This window comes from Cebidichthys violaceus, unplaced genomic scaffold (assembly GCF_023349555.1).
Source record: "Cebidichthys violaceus isolate CVI_PGR_0920_01 unplaced genomic scaffold, fCebVio1.0.p SCAF_23, whole genome shotgun sequence".
Taxonomy (NCBI): domain Eukaryota; kingdom Metazoa; phylum Chordata; class Actinopteri; order Perciformes; family Stichaeidae; genus Cebidichthys; species Cebidichthys violaceus.
In genome coordinates this window covers 4874207-4896689 of record NW_027176406.1, presented here as the reverse complement: position 1 = coordinate 4896689, position 22483 = coordinate 4874207, and the positions used below count along the sequence as shown (strand labels likewise).

Below are 22483 nucleotides of genomic sequence, written 5' to 3'. Positions count from 1 at the left end.
GACAAACAGCATAGGAGGACAGAACCGGAGCGCTTTTTTCTCTCCTCCTTGGATCTTAGAAGACGTTATCATGGAATTAGATTTGTCTTGGATTAAAGTGACAATTTTCCATATAGCTCTTATCTCAGTGTTCTGCCCACTTTATTAACCATTAAAATCAGCTTTTAATTGTTAATAGTTATTTTATTCGGTCAGGTGTTCAAAATTAATACTTTCCATGCACCTTGTTGAGGGATAGTGATCAACTATAATTAACACAAATTCAGAGCTGTTGAAATTAAACAACCCAAGTCAGCCTTCCAACAATGGATAATATCATTTACCTACTTTCTGTTTTATTACTAACTTCATTTTGGTGTGCTGTGAATCAGAAAAAAGTAAAGACAGAAGCAAATGATTGGATCTAGAATATCACTAAAATAAGATTACCAAATATTTGTCACACTTTGGACAACATTTTCTTGACTGACCGGTGAATATTGCAAAAGTTAATTTTGTGCTATGAAATGTTTTTTTAAATATCAATAATATGTTGTTCGCAAAGAATTTTGTACACAAAATGAAGCATGTGCCTCTTTGCACCAAGACATATAGTGAGTATCAAAGTGTCAAAAGCACCAGAGCCAACGACCTGGAACACATGAATGTAATGTGTCCATGCTCTTGCTGCAATTAATCAGCTCAGTAACATCACAAAACAACATCACACATAACTGTACATCTACAGTTGGTTGACCATCATGCTGCAGGAGCACAAGCACACTTTTGTTATTGCATGGGTAGTTTGTAGGACTCTGGGGTGTTCACTACTGTCGGGTTATTAGATGTCCTGTTGGACTCCAAAGACAGATGGATGGTCGAGAAGTGGAGTAGTGGGAGGGAGGGATAAAGGGAGAGAGAAAGGGAGGGAGGGAGAACCCCAAAGGGATTAACAGAGGCTGCGTTTCAAAACCATTTTCACCCATTACCTTGACAACTGCAGGGCCGGCTACTTCAGGACACTTCAGCTGATCTTTTTCTGACTTCTTTTTGAAGAGGATTGGATTTGTGGAGATTGTGACAGACTGCTTGTTCTTCTTCAAGTGTACATGCCTGAAGACGAGAAGAATTAATACATTAGAGTCCTTTGACACGAAACACTGTCACAGCATCTAGATTTGATCTCATTTACTACAAATTTACAAATGTACTAACTACAAAATAGTCTAACAACCTTTTAAAGTAGCAAGAGGTTGTCAGACAAGTGGAAATGTATATGAAAACATCAATAACTAACACTGACTGTTAAATCATAAACATTTGTTTTAAAAAATATATATAAAACTGTATTTATTTCCTTTGATAAAATTAATTAAAACTTATTATCTTTCCCTAGCTCATTTTATTTTCCTATTTGTCAGTTATCACCACAAGAGACAGAAATGAAAGAAAACCAATGGCTGCCTGGTTGTGGGAAACAGCAGAGAAATGACAACAACTTTACAACACACATTTGAAAATCTTCCAGCATCAATTTAATGTTTAATAAAAATGTTATTTGTTGTTAGGAAGACAAAACACTGATATAATCATTTAACTGTGGCGCTGCAACAGGTAGTAAAACCACAACAGCAGTGTGACATAAAGGACTTCTTTGTTACTGGGTCATAAAATCACAGTGGGTGGAAACCAGTGGTACTGGGAGACAGTGAATAAAGCACCGTATCACTCTGCTATCTGGCCGCCGAGTGTTATTGCTTTTAAGGAAGAAAAACAACAACACGGTGTCTTGAATTCCAATTGGTCTCTGTTAATAGAGGTTAAATGAGATGGCACACTGTAAGTCTGGCTAAGATTTGTTGATTTAAAAGGCTCCATCGCTAAGGATTAATGCCGGGGTTGCATCATTAAGTTGACACTAATTGTTTCAGCTCTCTGGATGTTTTAGACAATCACTGCCGTTGCCTCAGTTCTGGTCACTGAGGTAATATGCCCCGAAGATTAAACATTCACAGAGAGAGAAGAAGGGCAGTGGTGCAGACCCTTCCCTCCCTGCTGCCGGAGTCACTGAGGGCCAAGTCAAACAGCTGATTCATGTGTCCGACATGAGGAGAGCATTTCATTTGCAGGACTTACAAGGGGAAAACGGTGCGGTGCAGAATCCTAATGCTGCTGGACTCAGTCTGATCTCAGGCCAAGGAAACATAGGTGCCAGTGAAGTTTGACTGTGTAACACTCAACACTTGTTTTGTGCTCTGTTTTTTACACCCAGAATACCCAGTGTGAACCTCTTCTCTGGCATCCCTCACCCTCACTGATGGCCACACACCAAATTGAATTCTGACTAACGAGCTGGAAATACAACTGTCTCAGCCCCACCTTCATCACTACATCAAGGCCCTCATTTCCAGGACAGGGTGTAAATTAAAGGAAGAGTAAGCCGTAATCCATAATCCAACATTGATTTACTGAAACACAGGATATGTTACTTACCATAAATTCCTGTTGTACATTAAACAATATAAACGTCAACCATCACAGAGTATGTGATCATTGCATAAGCCTGAGGCTGATACAACAAACTGTAATGGATCACAGAAAAGCATGTAATTGTTAATATTGGAGAGGTAAAAACAGACAAAATAATGGAAGCAGATTAAAGAACACCCTCACAGAAAGAAATATTGATGCCAAGAACAACTTTATATTTGGAGCGAAAGCAACCGATGCAAGTCTGGGATCCAGCAGTGAAATGATCAGCTCTGTTCTTCGAAGGTGGGAAAATTATTTTTGAAAGTGGATAATTTAACTACATAATTCCTGCACATCCTTGTGTGCCAAGATGGAAGAACTATTCAAACATTTTATTTAACTAAATAGCAATACCACAACAGAAACATCATTTTAATCAAATAAAATATAAAATAAAAACACAAATATTGTATAATTTTGGAAATATTCATATAAAATGAGTCGTAGTTCTCCTACACCCTCTTGCCAGGCACACGGGGGAAGTTTCAGTTGGTTGCTACCTGCAACCTCACCGCTGGATATTGCCAAATACTACATACTGACCTGAGACAAAAAAAAATGATGACCTGATGATATAGAGTAAACGTTAAATGATCACCTAAGAGATTACTGTTCATCCTGAAGGAGGGGATGCCAAATTTCATGGCAATCCATCCAAACAATTGTCAAGAAATTTCACATCAAGCAAAAGGGAAGCAGAGGGAGACACAAATATTCACAACGGCCTTGAATGTTAAACAGCTACACACTTTATCTGTTCTGCCTCAATATAAGGGACATCATAAAACTATAGACCATTGTAATTGTCATCCTCCAGAATGTTGAGTATATTTTATTGGACAATTCTGCTTCCCAAGAAGTCTTTTACCAAGTAGAGCGGACATGATTCATTTGGAGAAAATAAATCTTGTCATCCATGTTTGAGAAAACAAAGAGGGTTTCATGTACAATGCAGCTCCTCTATCTTTACTGTGAAAATAAACAGGAAAATTAACCGAAAAGTACTAAAATAACCAAATTATCAGTCTTGTGTGCTGTAAAATAAAAGAGGGTAAAATATAATTAACATAAAGGCAATACTAAACAAACCTGTCAAAAGCAATGCATCTCTGCATCAAAAGGGCCCTTTGTTCGATCTGATTACCCATCTCACAGCCAGACACGGTTGTAGAAATCTCTCCTTCCCGTGTCTGCCTCTTGTTTTAAAAAAATAGAGGAAGAAAACAAAATGAAGGGGAGAGAGGAAAAAACGAATGCATCAATCAAGTAGCTTCTTACTGCCAACAATGAGGTCAGTCTTTCATTTACTGGACTCACTGAGTCTGGATGAGCCACAGCTGTCCTACACATGCACAGAAAATGACAAACATTTTCAAAACAATTTATTTGTTTTGGAGAGAGGGCAACATACAATTTCTTTTCTTACTGTAAAATAAAGTCGATACATTTAGACTTTGCACTGCAAGTCCCGTCATGATACATAATCATACATTTACATATATATAGATCTCTAAAAAACTACTTTGTATTCATTTGCTTACCACAGGGTCCTTTATCTCACTGTCTTTTCCTTAAAGATGCATTATTTGCATTTGTACACATTTAAGCTGCCCTTAGCCAGTAGCAGCCCCGTTGAAAGTTTTCACATTAGCCTTAAGGCAGCAGTAAGCCCTTTGTCCAGAAAATCATTCAATACTAGACTCGTCTGAACCCTGGGATAAACAAAGTCGTCGTCCAGGGTTTAACAGAGAACTCTGAAATCCAGCACTGGCTCCAATCCTGCTCGTCTTTGGCTCACATACATCCTTTAATTACATTTCAGTTACACTGAGATCGCATAAAAAATACTCCCAGCAGTTAAGCCTTGAAAGGTTTCATTCATAAGACCTCATCAATGTGTCAAAGCAGTATGGTCAAATGATGCAAGGTTTCCATAACCTGTCAGGTAACACTGTCATCTAAATCTATAGCTAAGCATGTGTGGAAAAGTGTTTTTTTGGGAGCTGGAACAAGAACCAGGCAGCCAGAGTTCGTTTTCCACCCATTTGTTCATTTATACACCCCAATTCTGTAATGTCTGCAAAACCAGCTGCTCTCAATGATTTACTTTTAAAGACACAATGTCCTGAAAGTATCATGAGATTTGACACAGTCTAAATATAAAAAATATATTTCTATACATATATATATATACATATATATTAGACATATGCATACACACACATATATATGTATATATATATATATATACACACATATATATACACATATACACATATATATGTATATATATTTTGGTTTATAAAAATCGAATTGGGATGGACACGGGAATATAAATAAAAATGAAACAAATTTCACATTTGAAGTAAAAAAAAAAATCAAATTTGGTAAAGAGAACAAAAACTCCACAACATTCATTTTTCATCAAAAGTGCATCTGATTTAAAGCAAAGGTTTCTCAGTCAGGGATGTTTGGTCTAGACACAAAACAACAGTAAGATCTTAGGCAAAGGCAATGGAAATCACTTCCAAATTAAGGCCCTAAGTTTGTATTTTTAAACCATAAAAAGCATCACCTGCTTCATTTTCACATATAACTGATAACAAGTCCGGAGCATTATATTTTATCTGCCCCTTGTTTGGCACTTTGTGGCCTGTCACCTGTGACACTGAAGAGCTATAAAAGGAGGATGACACATGAAAGGATAAGTCACATTTTGGCAAAAGGTAGAGCAAGACATGGAAAAGTCAATTTAAAAGAAACATCCACACTCAGCTCCTCCTGCGCAGTTACATCTCATACTTTATAGAAGTATTTTAAATTCCTAGATTGTACTGAAATGCACTTATTAATTTGATTCCTTTCAATGTATTAATTGGTTTTACAGGTAGAAGGACAGCAATAGTGACAGTGGAGGGAGTTTTTTTCTGTGAAGAAAAATGAAAAGTCATATCTTAAAATATGGTATTCTAGCTGCATAGCCCCAGTTAGGTTTGTGCCTCTCATGTATTACAATCACTTTCAAGTAACAGAGCTAAGCTTTTGTTTCTCTGAAAAATAAACACCCAGCAAGATCATTTAACAGAACTCACCGCTGCTATGAAGGCATTTCAAAAGTCCTCAAAAACTCTATATACTTAAATACAAATGAAAAAGATATCTTTTAACCTTTTTCTGGAGTTGTGACTGTATTTTTCATCCAAGCAGCTGGGAATGACATATGCCCTTGCTCTTTTTGTACAAAATAATAATATGAATCCTTTTTTTTTTTTGCATGAAAATATCAAAATAGTAAAAATTATTTATGACCAGTTTCGTAAGCTGTTTCCAAATTCAAACAAAGATTTTAGTCGGAAATGACATATATCTTTGCATAATTTGCAACATAAACCAAAGAAATTGGTATCAGTTATATTTGTCTACAGTTGACACTTTCATTTTGCGCAGAAGACTAAAAATGTTCACATCCAGATGATTAGAAGAGTCTTCTGAGCAGTAAGTGTTGTCAAACATCCTTCAGGGTTTTTCAAAGATCAATTAATTATTTTTTAGGGAAACAGTTGTTTGCCAATGTGACTTGAATGTAACAGCAATACATAAGAGACACAAACTGGTGCAAGTAGATGCCGTGCATCGTGGTCGATTGAGGGTCCTGTTATTAATTTCTACCACTAAAATGACTAAACCACGTTAAAGTGATGTCTTAATTCTGAAGGGCTTAAACGAAAACATGCCTTGGTCTGTTTAATATTGGTGCATCACTTCATCTGTGTTTCATCCAATCTACGCAGACATGCAAAGAGCATCACGGATAGCTTAGCAGGTGGAGTTTTCCTTGTTTAGAACGAGACAGAGACAAAGTGGGGAAAAAAGAGAACAATCCTGTCCAATTAACACTGTTGAGCACCAGTGGTGTGCTGTAGCTTACAAACGGTGCTCAGCTGAATGCTTCAAACACTGTGGGGCCTCCTGGCATTTCTCATGACAACAAGAGAATGCGAACACAGGAGAGGGTACATAATGAAGACACAACAGGTGCATGGCTTGAAGGACACTGCCTTCGGAGTGCATCATTTGAAGTGTGTGCATACGTGCGTTTGTATCTGAGAAGGTTCCGCACTTAATCCACTTAATCTGTGTTTTGTTTCCCCCGTGTGGTCACTCTTGTAAGTGCACAGTTTTCAAGGCATTGATGACCGCTGTTGACAAACCGTCTTGTTATTTGGATTTATGTGGAGGAGCGTCTGAGCTGGCAGAGGCTCGGTGAGTTTAACACTGACTTCTAGATCAGTTCCACATCCAGATTTTCTGCCATGGATTGGGTGTCAAGGAAGCTACAGACACTGCTGAGGCTGTAACTCTGTGGTTGAAGTTCAGAAACCAGGCAGGCTTCAGCACAGAATCTGGGAGAAGGGATGTCTGAGCAGCTCCTCAGCACTGGGCCTGTGTTTGGCCTCCACAAAAATGCAGTTTATGAAGTCCCGTGCCTGGTCAGAGGTGTGCGAGGGCAGCAGTGGGTTGGTGGGCTGGGTGGCGATCTTGAATATGGCCGCCATGGCCTCGTATTCAGCCCATGGAGGCTTTTCTGTCAGCATCTCTACCACCGTACAACCAAGGCTCCTGTCAAAGAAACGCATGATTTATTTTGCTTTACTTTCATCTGCCGTGGAGTCACATAACATGCTGAAACAAATACCACATATTAGCAGCTCGATACTAAGGTTTTACAGGAATGTTTTGAGTGGAAACTTGCTGGCTGCAGAGGGCCTCCTCCACCTGTTTGGGAGGTACAAGCCCTCCTGGGAGCATTACTCCCCCTCCAACCCGGACTGAGAACCTGGAACATACCAGCCTCTGTTACGACCTGTCTGACTGGCCTTCAGCCAATCACATCACTCGACTGGTAGGTCACCACCCAATCAGATTGCATAGTGGAATGTTGTCTGCTCTGTGTGTGGGGAACTGGGATCCTCACTTTATTAAAAAGTTTTCCCTTTAGGATCACAGAGATTCTGTTTGCACATACACAAACCGAGTTTGTCTGAGTAGTTATTCTTCTAGGTCCAGAAATCAATTATCTAAAGATGTAGCTATTCTAGATGGCATTGCCCTGGCATCCAGCACCACCGTGAAGAATCTCAGAGCTATCTTTGATCAGGATATGTACTTTAAGATCCAAATAAAACAAATTTCAAGGACTGCCTTTTATCACCTCGGTAACATTGCAAAAACCAGGCAAATCCATTTTTCAACGATGCAGAAAAATGTGTTTATGCATTTGTTACTTTGAGACTAGATTACTGCAATTCCTTATCATCAGGCTGCTCTAATAAGTCTCTTGAATCTCTTCGATTGATCCAGAACGCTGCAGCACATTCATTGTTTGTGACACTAGATTCTCAGAGTAGTTACGATACTTCTAAATCCCATTAGGAATCGAGATGTTTAAGTATAAATAGTATATAATATTAAGTATCTCACTTATTTAGTAGCCTAGATGATACATTTGTAAAATCTGTTCCACAGCTTCTACCAGGCAATTAAGGTATGCATTCTTCCTGTCACTCAAACGTAATATATTGTAAATGTATTATTACATTATTGAGATGTCAGTATCTTATCATCAAATAAGAGGGCAAAACATGAAAATCTACAGTGTAAATCGATTCATACTGGATTCAAATGTTTAATGCTTCTCCAAGCAATAATTGATCCACTAATAATTTAGCTCAAACATGACATCTATCCCTGAAAACATGTTCTAGATAAAGAGGGATCAAACTTTAAACTACACTGTTGTGTGTCTTACCAGACATCGGCCTTCCTGCCATAGCCCTCTCCACTGATCACCTCCGGGCTCATCCAGTAGGGGGTGCCAGTCACAGAGCGGATGCCGGTTCCAGACATGCAGATGGTCTGCAGCCTCTTGCTGGCACCGAAGTCCCCGAGCTTCACGTTGCCCGCTGAATCTCGCAGGATGTTGGCACCTGAGTTGACATGGAGCATGTAAATATTTCAGCTTACCAATGACCTTCCACATGCTGTGAAACCCCAAAACCTATATATATTCAAACACTGTCTAAAAACTGATGTAGTGTGTGAACAGTGTAAGTAACTCAAGCCTCTGCAGTTGAACAGGACTACCTTTGATGTCCCTGTGTACGATCATGTTGCTGTGCAGATAGGACATGCCCTCCAGGATCTGCCTTGTGTACTTCCGGGTCACGTTTTCTGTCAGCGCCCCGTAGGCCTTCAGCTGGTCTTTGACTGAACCCTGATAGAAAAAAAAGCATGTGCTTTACAGAACAGCACACAGACCACCCACCATCTACCATCTACCTCATCACTGAAGGTCTGAGCCCAGAACAGAGGAGTAATGTTAAAGTTATCTGGCACCTGAAAGATTTGTGTTATGCATTAAAAGTATGGGCAATGTAATGAAGGGCCTTTAAAATATAGAAAATATTGCATTTGTGTTTGCATTTTCACCGCATCTGAAGAACTTCTTCAGTGATAAAGGCAAGTTAGACTGATAAAGGATCACTGTCTCTTTTTCTCCCTTGTTTCTTAGACTTAATAAGAAGTTGGCTGCACAGCTACGGCCCAGATTCCAAACTGAAACAAGGTTACTGAGGTCAAAATTAAGTTCCTAAAAAAGTTCCTAGAAAAGGTCCTGCGGTTGAAGAGAAAATTGTATTTGACTATATAAACCTAAATTCAGGTGGAAGTGATAGAGGAAACTGAGGGAACTGATTGTTGTACTTTATTTGCTCTCCTTGTGTCTTTTTTTAATGCTCTTATATGACTGATGCAATTAGACTGATCACAAAGATTAAGGTTATGGAATTGAAGCTGTGTAGTTGAACGTTGCTGGGACTCACCCCCGGCATGTACTCCATGAAAATAGTGAGAGTCTTCTCATTGTGGTCCCTCAGACAGCCGTAATACTGAACAATACGCTCGTGATGCAGATTCTTCAGCAACTGGATTTCACACTCCAAAGCGCTGACCTCCTGTGCGGATAACAAAGAGAAGCAGGGAAATTACACATGGAACATTCAAACAATCGCTCAGACATTAAACATAAAAGCTGTCCTTTCTGAACAATGCGTCTCTGTTGATTTACTGTTTTCACATGTAAACAAAATGCATTTTGTGGACACGGTGGAGCCTCTGAGACTCCGTCATATCTGTTACCACTGATGACAAACAAATGCGACTATAAACACAGCAATTTATGGCTGCATGCGAAGTCTGCCAAAAGTGAAATCTAAAGCATAGAGTAAATGAATGCCGAGAGCACGGTTCTCCAAAAGAAGTTCCTGTGTTTACTTCGGAGAAGGAGGCCACAACATAGAGGGAGACAGAGGGCACTAAAAGTAATCCCCAAGTCCCAGTTTAATAGAAACAACTGATACACAACTGCTACAGGCTGGGGGAGGGGAGCGAAGGGGTGACGGGAGGCCAAGGCAATGCTGACCCGTCACCCCTCACTGCCACCGCTCCCCCCTCAACACTCGGCTCCTTTCAGACACAGGAAGTGACAGTGCATGTTTTCTCTGTGGAAGACAGGAAAAGACATTCAAATGGGAAAGGGGGGGGGGTTGTTGTGGGAGGAAAGAAAACCTCTTCAATACATTCCACTTCTTGAGTTATTCAATCTCTTTCCGTCAGATTAATTATTTAATTTATGTGACGGGGGATAAAATAAAGTTTGTGTGGCTTAACACGTGACCGAAGACCACAGAACTTAAATAGTGGATTGATTAATCAAATGCTCAGTAATGCTAATTATCTGCGTTCCAGCATGATGAACTGATTAACATCCACAACATATGAGGTCATTATTGGCGGTTTTACAGTTGGGCAGTAAAGCAGAATTGCAAATTTGTTATTAATCAACAAACTATGGTTTGGTTTTTCAAAAGACTGCAATGTCAACATCCATGACTGATAGAAGTAAAGAGGAAATGACACTATTTCCTGACAAAAACAGCAGACTAATTAATGTGCACCAAGAAGTAGCGACATGTCAGGAAAGCAAACTTTTCTTTTTTTCACAACTAAAGCTCTAACAAGAGGTTGCATGTCCATAAGCAACAGTGGAAATGTTCTCAACAGAAGAAAATAGGAGGGCACAAGACAACCAAGCATTCTGTCTCTGTTAAAACATGAAAAGTTGATCTATCCGTGTTAGTGTCTCACCTTGCTGGTCTCAGGACTCTCAGGATCAAACTGGACCTGCTTGGCAGCCAGTTCCCTCCCGGTATCCACATCGTAACACAGGTAAACCCGACCAAACGCTCCCTGGCCCAGAAGCTTCCCCCGCCGCCACGTCATCGGAGCACTGGGGGCTGAGGAAAAAAAAAAAACAGCAATTCATATGGTACAGGTTACAAAGGAATCAATTTTCACTTTGATTTCACTACCCAGGGGACCAGAAGCGGATTTTACTGACCCACCTTTAAAATAATGTTGCTGAGGTTTTCTCATCCTGCTAAAAGTAAATTCTGGTGGAAACCCTTGTTACATGACACAAGCATCTGTACTGGCCCTTGAACCCTGCAGTCTATCAGTTATTTATCTCTTAAGAATTCATGTCATCCTAATAAGTGATGTGTATTTTCAAAAGGACATTTTGTTTGGAGTTATTGTAGATCAACACTCACACTTATGCGCGACAGAACGATCTTGGGGACGGAGCCTGCCGTGAGAGTCGACCAGCTGCCAGCTGCCCACACTCTCCTCGCTGCCATTGAGCGACCGACGTGACGGCACCAGAGTGAACAGGTTCCCCTGGGGGCGACGGATCCGCGGAAACGTCCGACGGCCTGGATGGGGGGGGGGGGCAGAAAAAAGGCGGGCTGAGGTTAAATGTCACATGACGAACAGGAGAGATTAAGGAAGGAAGTGAGATTATGAGAAATAAATCACATAGTTGATAAAATACGGATCGTCTTACCTTCACTGTGGTCCTTATGATGCAGGGAGACATGGTACCTACGAGGATAGGTGCCTCCTTTCCCTGCTACCCTGTCATACACATGGTTTTCCCTGTCTGAAATATCCAAAAGTGAAAGGTCAGCAGGATTACTCTGTAATTCAAACTGTTTTGCTCACACAACAAAAACACGAGATTCTTTTTCACTGTCCTTTGAAATTTGAACTTGAAATTACTGTGTATGTAGATTTCTTTATCAAATCAGTAATGTACTCTCTGCTTTTATGAAAAGGCCTGGGCCGGACTAATATTTATGTTTTTGGTTGATATGTGTTGTTTAGTTTGTTGTAAACCCAAACTTGAATGCATCTCTCACAACTTGCAGCCAGTCTATAGAAATATTCCACCACGGCATCCATGATGATTTAAAGGAAGTTTATAAGAGGCTGTTACAATGCTTTAGCCCATAAGATGTGGGACATGGACGAGGTCGTTAGAAGGAGCTGTTCTTGTTGCTGCTCTCACCTGAGCACTCCTGACGATTATCAGGGTAACTCTTGGCTCTGTGCATGCGAGACTTCCTCAGTGAAGGGCTGTGAAAGAGAAGGAAGGAAGAAGAGTGAGAGATGTTGAGATACTTCATGTGGGTGTTTACATAAAACAGGTTAAAGTTGTTGTTTTTGTTTGGCAAACACCAATCACGGAAATGCAATGGAAATATAATCACACATGTAATGCGTAGTGAGTTTCTGTCGGGCAGACTTTACTCCTCACCTGTCTGAGTTGCTGTCCAGAGACTGGCAGCTTCCAGAGACTGAGTTTTCTGCACTGCTCCAGGGATCCAGCACCTGTCAGGGGAAAGTGGAAAATAAATGGTGTGTGATCTTCTTGAGTACACACGTTTCAGAAAGAAAAATCCATCCAAAAACAGAATTTATGTTTGAAAACTTTGGGAGCATAAGCCCATTTTTTCCTTTTTTATAGAACAGCTACGCAGACAACTCTCCGGACTTATTGACGGCTTTGTTAAACCTTTTGCTCCAAAATAAATGTTATTTCTTAGCACTTACCGTTCCTAAAAGATATTCTAATAATGTCAATAAGACTTCCATTAATGACCAAAACAATTCAGAGATCAGAAAAGGTCTTGATTCGAACTTCGAGGACTAGTTTATTTATGTGATCAAATCTCAATAGTCATAAACAAACACATCATACGATTTGTACTTTAAGGTGGATTTTCCCCATTACTAGTGAAGCAATGACTCACACACTGATCGCTGGTCTCAGGGATGAACTCCCCCTCACTGTTTATGCTGGTGTATGAACCTTGGCGGGCGATCCTCTGCTGGCGTTCGGGAACGTAACCAGGAGGCGGCGAGCTACGCCCCGTGTTCTGAGAACCTGGGATTAGACAGAAGTTATGAGCATAAAAAGAAACATTAGACACATGAGGAATACAAATAAAAAACAGGCCTGAGGACAGCAGTTGTGATGATAACATTGTTGGAAAAAATGCTTTCCATATTTTTTTTCAAAATGGCCCTGTTCATCTCTATTGACATTTATTGTTTATTTCCCATTGAGCATAGGTAACACAAAATCAAACATGCAGTAGTTGAGACAACAACACATGTGACCACTCACATCAGTGAAGTAACTTTTGTGACACTCTTGTCATGACTGTCAAAATAAATAACAATATTAGGTAACTGTCAGGGGAAAATTGTTTTCACGTGACTTCTAATGATTATTTCTTACTTAGATTCGTTGATCATGTGTTTTCTATCTAGTTTGAACGTTGGCCTTTGGATAAACAGGAGCAGAGTTTTCTGCTTATCATGGGAACAAAGGGGGGCAACTTCCATTTGATAGGGCCTTATAGAGAACAGATGGTTACCTGATTTATGTAAACATCCCTAGGCCACAGGGAACTGGACAGCTGGACTTTGATTGATACGTAGTTTCTGCTGAGGAGGGTGATACTCCGCTCAGACAGGCATTTAAGAAGGGCCTTCTTAGAGAGAAGGCAGAGTCTTCCTTTGTTCTGCCATGGGTGAAGGAACGCTCTCTGCTATACAGCTGTATCGTAATCTATGACTCTGTTTGATTAATCTGTTAATTAATCTGTTCACTATTCTTTTATAATTTTTCTATATCTTATCCTGTAATAAATCCTTAAAAGACAGAAAGCTTAAGATACTTTTTAGATCTCTCACAAGGAAATACTTTAATTTCCACCACAGTAACGACACTCACAAAGAAAGAAGAAAAAAGAAATCTAAGTGCTGATTGCTTCCATAATAACTGAAAGAAGCAACGGCAGAGAGCGGGCCTTAACATTTATGGCCCTCCTGCAGCCACTTCATCCTAAACCAGGCCACTGGTCCACCACACTAATAGCATTCTGTAATCTGATTGGCTGCTGTCCAGCAGGCATCGTCTAGTGATGGTGAACAGGAAAAGGAAGTGGAGCCACTGCTAAAAAGGGAAGCCAAAGAAAGATCAGCCACAGAGAGAGAGCGAGAGAGAACTCGGCAGACGGGGAAATCAAGGTAGTAAAAAAGAAGAGGCAACAGCACGACGACATGACAGCTACCCGTAACAGAACATTAACAAAACTTTAAGCTTCTGAGAAAAATACAAAGTCTAAATGTCCTCCTTTGAATCAGTGCGTGAACCTTTTTGTTACAGATAAGACTATAGAGAAGTTTGAATGGCAGTTAAAGATATGTACCAGTCGATAGGTGGCGCCCCCTGGGCTCGGCGGATTGGTACGCCGTGCTAACGTCTCCAGTGGACTGGGAGGACTTAATCCTCACCTGCTTACACGGAATGTGGTGGGAGGGGGAGGAGGCCTGCAGTTGGAACAAGGAAGGGAAAACAAGGTTAAAAGAAGGCTTTAACACACGATCAAACAACCGCTTTATGTCAGCAACCCAGTTAGTGTAATGTAAATGTAATGAGGAACTTTGATTTTGCACAACACTGCTGTACGGTGAAGAAATGGCAGTTATGCAATGGTACGCTGTGAACGCACGCCCAATATGTTTGTGTTCGTGTGTGTCTCACATTGCTGTGCTCCTGAGTGAGCAGCAGGATCCTGATGCTCTTCATGTTGGAGCTTCGGTCCAGCAGGTCGATCGCCTTGTCCAGGTCATCCTGATCTCGCAGAGGGATGGACAACTACGAGGGTACAAAAATCAGTAAAACATATATGAGCAAACACATATCAAGATTCACAAGCATGCAAAGCCAATTTGTCCATTAGTCGGCTGATAAAACGTGAATCAGCAACTTTTTTTGATGATCGATGCATCACTTACCTCATTGTTCATATAATGCAGGTCTAGCTGCTGGCCGAAGACAGTCGTGACTTTCTGCTGGATTTCCTCGAACTGCACAGGCCGTCCAAACACCAGGATCCTGCACATGAAGACAGCAAGAAGTCACACAGAGACAGACAGATTATGAAAAGATCTGTACCGGCCACTGAGGGAAACTGCGTTTGACTCTCATTCACATGTGCAAGCAAAACACACACAAGCGGCTGTTTGTAGTGTGTGCAGATTCCTCTAAAAACACCTTTGCATATTTGTGGTGTGTGCTGGCAGCCACAGGCTAACCACCATCTTTTCCCCCCTCCATTCTCCAGCTCACATACCAGTCTGAAATAAGTGCTGCTGTGGAGTCTGAGATGTGCTCTTTCTCATGAACTGGGACATGTGACAAGAACAGCATGCCTGAGTGAATGTGTTTACGTCTCTGTGTGAGTGCTCTCTCTCACTTGCGTATAGATGTATACATGTATGCATGTAAATTGCCTACACAAACACACAACATGCATGAAAAAAAAGGCCAAAAACAAAACTCACCTCCGCTCTCCTGAGAACTCAAACTTTATCCTGACATCGTCCTGAGAGTAAACAAATCAAAGTGCAATTAGAAAGGCTGTGCTGATATTCTAAAGATATGTACAGATGTGATTTTCCTCAAAAGAAAAGACTTGCACATGCACTGCCTTCACTTATTGGCCTTTCACAAAGATTGTTCGCTGGTAAATCATGTCACTCTGTACTTCCTCAATTGCTACATCATTTGTGAAAACCCACTTCCACAACTTAAGTTATGAGCTGGGCAAATGGTGGAGACTGTCTTTCCCGGGGGGGACAATCTGTGGTTTTAAGCAAACACTACATTGCACACGAGTTGTCTCCTTTGGCTATTCTCTGTGGCTGCAGGCCGCTGCGGTAAAAAGCGAGGGTGGGTGGGCGACTGGTCACACAGGCAGAATGTATTTATGGAGAAGAAGTTGAAAATAACTGGATTTTGGTAATATGTCTCTCATTATGCTAAATTAGCTAACTGGGTGGCCGAGGTAAAATACTAAGAAACAAGAATATACTTGCATGGGTATTATCCAATTACAGGTTTTTTTATTATTACAGCAGTGGTCCAAAATTTGAATTTTATGGTCGATAGAAGAAAAACATTATTTTGTTAGAATCCAAGGCCCTCCTGACTTCTAAATTTAGGGTAATACATGCTGAACACAACGCAAAGACTGTTAACTGCTTAATTTTGGAGCAAATATCAGCTTTAGTGTTTAGTTTTCCCCCACAGTGATGCAACTGTGTGCAAATGGAGAGTGACGATTCATAGCCTGTTAGGTTTATCCCGCTTCATCCTCGCCTTAACTATCAAGGACTTCAGCAGAACTTCCATTACTGGTGAGGGACACTTCAACAAAATGCATGGCTGTTTATGGAGCTACTTGTGGGGTCAAACCTGGGAGCTTCATGTCTCAGGGTCTCGCTAAACACCTGCCTATATTTCTTCTACAGAACTGTTCAACTGACAGCACTTTCAATGTATTTCATTTCAAGATAACTTTCATTAAATGAGTGTTTCTGCATGGGACCAAGATGTTTGAGCTACAGCTCACAGTGAAATCTAAGGCTATTGGATTGTAACTGCGTATTCTGACTTATAATAACAAATAACATTTCCACTATTTCTGGGTGTAAATCCTGGTTTACAAGGACGACTTTGTACAAGCATAAACTTCTGAACCATCTTCTAAAATGTTAAGATTTACAGCTATACCGCACCTGTCTGTTGGCCTGGGCCGGCGTCTTGGGTTTGCTGCTGTCGTACGACAACACAGGCTGGCGGCGAGTCATCTGGAGGGCAACCAGGTCTTTCATTATAGAGTGGAGAGCCTGCCTCTCATCTGAAAAGTATAGCGGGTTGGGAAAAATACACAATTAAGAGTGCGGATTTGATATTGAATGCCCTTGGTGTGCGTGTGTATGACAGAAAAAGAGCAAATTGAGCCCTTTGCACTTAGTTCTGCACTAAAAGGTATGTGCAGAATATTAATCAGGCATTTTTAACTACATCCATATTGAAACTATCCTGTGGCAGGGTATTAGAGGCAGGCAAGGACTGCAGTGTTTTTGATGTGCCTATTCCCATGTTTGATCTCAGGGCAAGCTCTGCCTTGGCTGGACTAGCTCGCAAAGAGAAAATATTCTCCTTGTGTAGCTTGGACAGACATCATACAGCCCCGAGCAGCGGAGAGAACCAGACCCCCATCTACATAACGCCGAAAACCAATCCTTCATTCGACAGTGTCTGGAGAAGCAGCTCGCACAGAGCTTGGCCTCAGGGATGGTGTTTGTTGCGAGTGTGTGTGTCTGTTTTTATCTCATGCTGTGAGGAAGCCATGCACATAAATGTCTGTCTAACATCAGAATATAGAGGACTTACTCATTGTGGCGATGTTTGCGTATGCGGCCTACAAACCGGACTTCCGAAACTGTGTTGTGCCAACCCACCCACAGCCTGTAGTGATAAAAAAGAGAAATCAATTAGTTAAAAAGAGAAAGAGTGGCTCTGTTTTTGTTCATATTACTTTGCTTGGAGACAGAGCAGAAGGATGTGAGTCATAGAGTCAGACAGGAGATGACACAGGACAAAAGGTTATTAGCCAGTCGAACAAAACTTGTCAGTATGCAAGTAAGTACCTCAGCCCATAAAACATCACCTTGGTGGTAAACAGTACTGAGATGAGGAGGTCATAAGGAAAAGTACAAAAACCCGACGGCCAGCCTGACAAAGTGGCTGCACCGCACCCTATTATATACGGTATAGGTAATTATATTACATGATTTTAATGTGACACTAATCAGAGAACCTATTATTCATGCACAGCACATAATTCCTTGCAGGCATATAAAAAACATGTAACCCAAGCCTGCAGAATACATACCTAAAGCTTTGCTTGACTGAGTGAACCCTGAGTGAATGAGAAAGCGTGCAGTGTGTGTGTGAGAATGTGTGTTGTGTGTTTTGCCCATGAGAAAGAAGAGACAATTGGAAACGGCTGAAATTCAAGCTGCACTGGCAGCAATCAGTCTGGCACAGTCCATACGGGAAGAATGTTTTCTACAGAGACTTTTTAAATATCTACCAGCTTTAAACTTCTCTGATTGCATGAGCTGCAAAAAAAAGCATAACTCCGCTGTGTTGTAGCTCCATTGTTGATGTGAACAGGGCAATATTATGTGCCCAGTTCAAGGCGTCAACAGCATTATAAACTGAGGCATTTCCTTCAATGGAGAGGGTTTCCCTCAGATTTGTCCCAATAAACCATTGGATTTGAACTAATCCAACAAATGAGAACTCAACTTGGTTTTCTCAATTACAGCAGAGGATGGATGAATATTGGTGGGTAAAGCAATTATGACTAGAATAGATAACACATCCAAAAGACAATCACTGCATCAAATAAGTGACTTTGTTTAAATAAACCATCTTCATCAGAGATGGACAGATCAGATTGTTTTCTTTCCTGATTCCAGTACTTCAACGCAGGTAACTGCTGATACCTGATTTGATCCAATACCAGAGCCTTTTCAAACTATTTAAATCTGGTGTTTAAAAAAACTCTTTGGGATCATAGTTATGCAAAGTAACTTGATGCAAAGGGATGGGTTTGCCGCTAAATGCTGATTTGGCTGACCGTTGTGACAAATAAACATAAACATGACATAACATAAATTGATAGAGAAACTGATTAATAAGATCAGTATTAGTATCGGCACAGATACTGGTGCATCCCAAATCTAAACTATAACAATCCTTGTTAGGTTACAGCATATGTTTTAAGTATGCCAGGATAATAACTACATGTTTGGTGTGACCATGAGCCAAAGCGTATATATCTATATGGCCATGTTGAGCCACTGCAAACAAGATTAGCCTCTCAGAAAATTCCCACGACTGCTCTAAGAAGTCCTGGAATAGAGAGAGTCTACTGTTAACAAAGCAAGTGCTGCAGCTTGAACATGTGCTTCAGCTTGCCCACAAATATACTGCAGCAAACCAACCCATGTACATTAGATGGATCAGTAGGTGACCGGGATGAGCAGAGTCTGATGATGGAGCCCACAGAGGAGGTTGCAACCATCTCTGAGGGTCGATATCTGCACAGTGGGAAAGGCTGTCTGAGGTACCTGAGGGCAACTCATTGGCTCTGTGGATTTCTGGGTAATAATCACCCACAGGAATGCCGGGCATGTCCGTCTGTGGTCGTCGGAGCGTTGCCACGTTGCTTTCAAGCTTCCGCTGCTTTCATGTTCCCCTGCGCAACAGAGTAGTTGCCAAATACTTTTGTCCTTCAACCCTTCGAGCTTCATGCTTGGGCCATATAATTGCCCCCTAGTTGCTCGATGTACAGTCACTTCAGGACAGCCATTATCTCCTCTCTCTATCCACAACATGTTGTTCAAAGAAGGAGCATTTAGAGATGCTGGATCTGGAGAGAACAGCTCATTTGATCTCTTCAAGGGGTCGTTGAAGTCAACAACAACACAACTACCCTCTCTGTCCCTACCTCTCTTGATTTTAATTACCTCCCAGGTGGAATGTGGGGAATTCAACGGAGAAGGAGGCTGTGCTCTACCAGTCCGGTCAGCTGTGCCCCGCTTTATTTTCCTTGTATCACATTTCCAGGACTAGCAGGATTTACATGGACCCCCCCCCCCCCCCCCCCCCCCCCTTTCCTCTGTCTGCTTTGAGAGGTGTTTAGTCTGAGGCCGTTTTTCCCAGCCACGACTCCTGCTCTGTCTCTGGCCAGTCATGCATCTGGACCAAGTGCTTCACAGCAAAAATCTCCTGGCCCGATGTCTGTCCTGTTTCAGGTGCACATGTGTTTTGGGTTTAGGGTAACCCACCACATTTAAATATTGCAATCTCGACAAGTCGCTAGTACTTGCCTTGGCTACAGTTTCAAATGTTCTTTGTAGTGTTTTCATGAACACACACACATACAGATACTTTCAAATAAACATTCAAGTTCATGAAGATAAAATCTCCATCTGTGGTCCATTCCTGTCAACCACAAAAACTACCAACGGCTATCTCTTGTCATCCAGAAAAAAAGATGGCTATGACAAACCATGACGGTATCACATGGAGGAGCTTTTTCAAATTTCTGGAAATTTCTGTGGGTTGGAGGGGAGATTGGATTGGAAGATTTGATAATGAGTAATGAATGAAGCATTGAGCCAATGGTATTGAATCCACGATACCAGATATAAATATATACCATGGCTGATATGATGGTAACAATCACTATTTATGCTCTTTGCTTCTTCTATAAACACAAAACAATCACATGAACACATCCAACAGTTCACAATCTAGTGTTGTGGCACATTTCAATTGGTTCCCTTTAATTTAATAAGCAGATAACAGGTTTTTGTCGTCGTCTGCCTGCATTAGCAAGCTTGCTGCTTATACTCCATCATAGACTGTGTAGTACTCCATGCATATGGAGCTGCATTCTTGTAACATGGGAATAACTGTAACTGCACTTTAAAATCTGTATGTACAGATTTTAACTTGTGCAAATCTGTTTGCTCCTTTGGTGCGTGGACAAACACTAAAGAACTACATTAAAGTTATCAATATTTCCTGGTGTTTGTTTACAACAGTAACTGCAAACACAGCTGTCAAACAGGCCTCTTCAGGTACATGCATGATTACACCTGTAATTTAAAGTCAATAGATTTTTTACACTTAACAAAAAAGGACTTTTGTGAGTGATACATTTGAAAGTCTTAAAGCAAAATACTTGTGTTGTACACCACACATAGCTCTCTACTTGATTGCAGATGTGTATTTATTGGTGGATTAATTGTCATCTTATGCCATCATATCTCCCCTATGCTGCTCTGATTTGTTTAAGCATAGTTGCAGCATAGAGGACATTGAAGTCAAGTCCTTTGAATGGGGATTCGAAGGCTTTAACAACTACAGCTTCAACAATTTATAAGCTTTTTTAAGGACTTATTACAGTAGTTTTAGACACTCTGTCTATTTGAATCTGACAACTTTGAGGCCAACGATTACATAAAGGAGTCACCTGAAATATAGGAATTAATGTTGGAAAATATATATTTTTTATGACAAGTATGTTATACTTTGTTGTTGTTACTGGGTTACATTGAAGAGACCTCACAATATACTTTCCCGCCACACGACCTGAATGCAGCGCAATCCACTCAGTTTATACCTGTCATCCCTGTCACGTGCACAACCTCTCACCTGTCGCCTTTGACGACCTCCGTCAGGACAAGACTTCTCCCGCGTGCAACCCAACCACGGTCACCGGTGTCTCGCGGCTGGGACGTCGCAGTAGGTCCAGCCGTTGCTCACGTCCATCAGTCAAACCGGCACACCGGGGAGCGCGTGAGTGGGGTCGCCATGGTGGGACTGACCCCGCCAGGTAATTTGGTCTTTTTTAAACGGAAAATGAACGCACCCACACAAACGGATAATGTCCAGGTAGTAAAAACACATCAGACAGCTGTGGGTGTTACAGAGACAATATTCCGATGGAGAGAAAAACAAGCCTACATCAGGCTGCTCCAGATGTGGCCCGAAGATAAACCTCTGCTCCGCTCCAGCCGCGGATCTTTGGAAAACTTAAATCTCCAAAACATTTTCACATTCGTCGCACACACACGATACCAACGCTTTCAGGCTCGCATGTCGGGGACACGAAAACTACCAAACAAGGTGCAACAATAACCGTGTGGCCTGTATGAAATCCATTTATGACCGAACGATATCCGTGATTTTGATCGCCTCTCTTCCTGCTAAGTTTGCAGATTTTCCTCCTCTGTGTTGCCAGGTTGGAGTCCAAAATAGTCCATACTGCAGATATCTTTATTTTTGAATACAACTACGTCGCATACCAACTTGAATATGTCCATTAACATACGCATATAAACTGCATACAGGCCGATAGAAAAAAGTGCAATTTGATTAAGCGCACGACATGAAGTTGAAACTTTTAACAGTTTGCAAAAAACTGGCTAAAATGACGCAAGCAGAAAAAAAACAATATGTATAATGTTACGTTTATTATACACTTAACCTCGCAGAGCTTCTGGTTCTTGCACTAAGGTTCCTATATTCATGTGAGACCCAAACTGACTTTAATGTCTTTTCTCAGAGTCACCGAGTTGTCGTGCGGTCCACAACTTTACCCCCAAAACCAAAACAAAGTAAGAAACGCTCCTAATCTTCAACCGAGGACGTCAAACTTCCTGACAAGAGAAAATATCGCCACCGGAACACTGCTTTTAAGCTTCCAACAAGTGGTGAAAACTGTCCTCCACAGCCGCGTCCATGTCCTCCAAGTGCTTCACTCTGCCGTCGTCCATAAGTGTTGTAATAATAATATGGGTTTATTCTCAGGGGGATTTCTGGTTATACACGATCTAAATAAAAGCCGTGCAGTTGGCGGGCGCGCGCTGTTGTTTCTTCAGGCGCGCGCACAATGTGGGGGCAGGACTAGCTGTGACGTAGTTCTGTGCTGCTTTCAAAGCTGTCAGTAAAATCGTGGATTTAAATGTACACTTAAACACAGGTTTTTGCCTCTTAATTGATGCAATAATCAGTGGTAGAGAAAGAAGTCAGATCATTTACTTAAGTACAAGTACAAATACCACAGTG

The 22483-nt window shown here is 41.1% G+C and overlaps 1 protein-coding gene across 1 annotated transcript; it reads right to left on the bottom strand.

The window, feature by feature from the left end:
• Nucleotides 1–3876: 3876 nt before the first annotated feature.
• On the bottom strand, nucleotides 3877–22267 carry map3k3 (mitogen-activated protein kinase kinase kinase 3). Its single transcript, XM_068718716.1, has 17 exons — nucleotides 21068–22267; nucleotides 17225–17299; nucleotides 16564–16685; nucleotides 15328–15368; nucleotides 14779–14878; nucleotides 14525–14638; nucleotides 14190–14310; nucleotides 12723–12856; nucleotides 12227–12300; nucleotides 11978–12045; nucleotides 11474–11569; nucleotides 11181–11342; nucleotides 10717–10865; nucleotides 9393–9524; nucleotides 8656–8785; nucleotides 8321–8498; nucleotides 3877–7131 (listed from the first exon to the last, which is right to left on the bottom strand). The coding sequence occupies exons 2-17, from the start codon at nucleotides 17226–17228 to the stop codon at nucleotides 6903–6905; spliced, it is 1854 nt and encodes a 617-aa protein (XP_068574817.1). The 5' UTR covers nucleotides 17229–17299; nucleotides 21068–22267; the 3' UTR covers nucleotides 3877–6902.
• Between the last annotated feature and the right edge of the window lie 216 nt (nucleotides 22268–22483).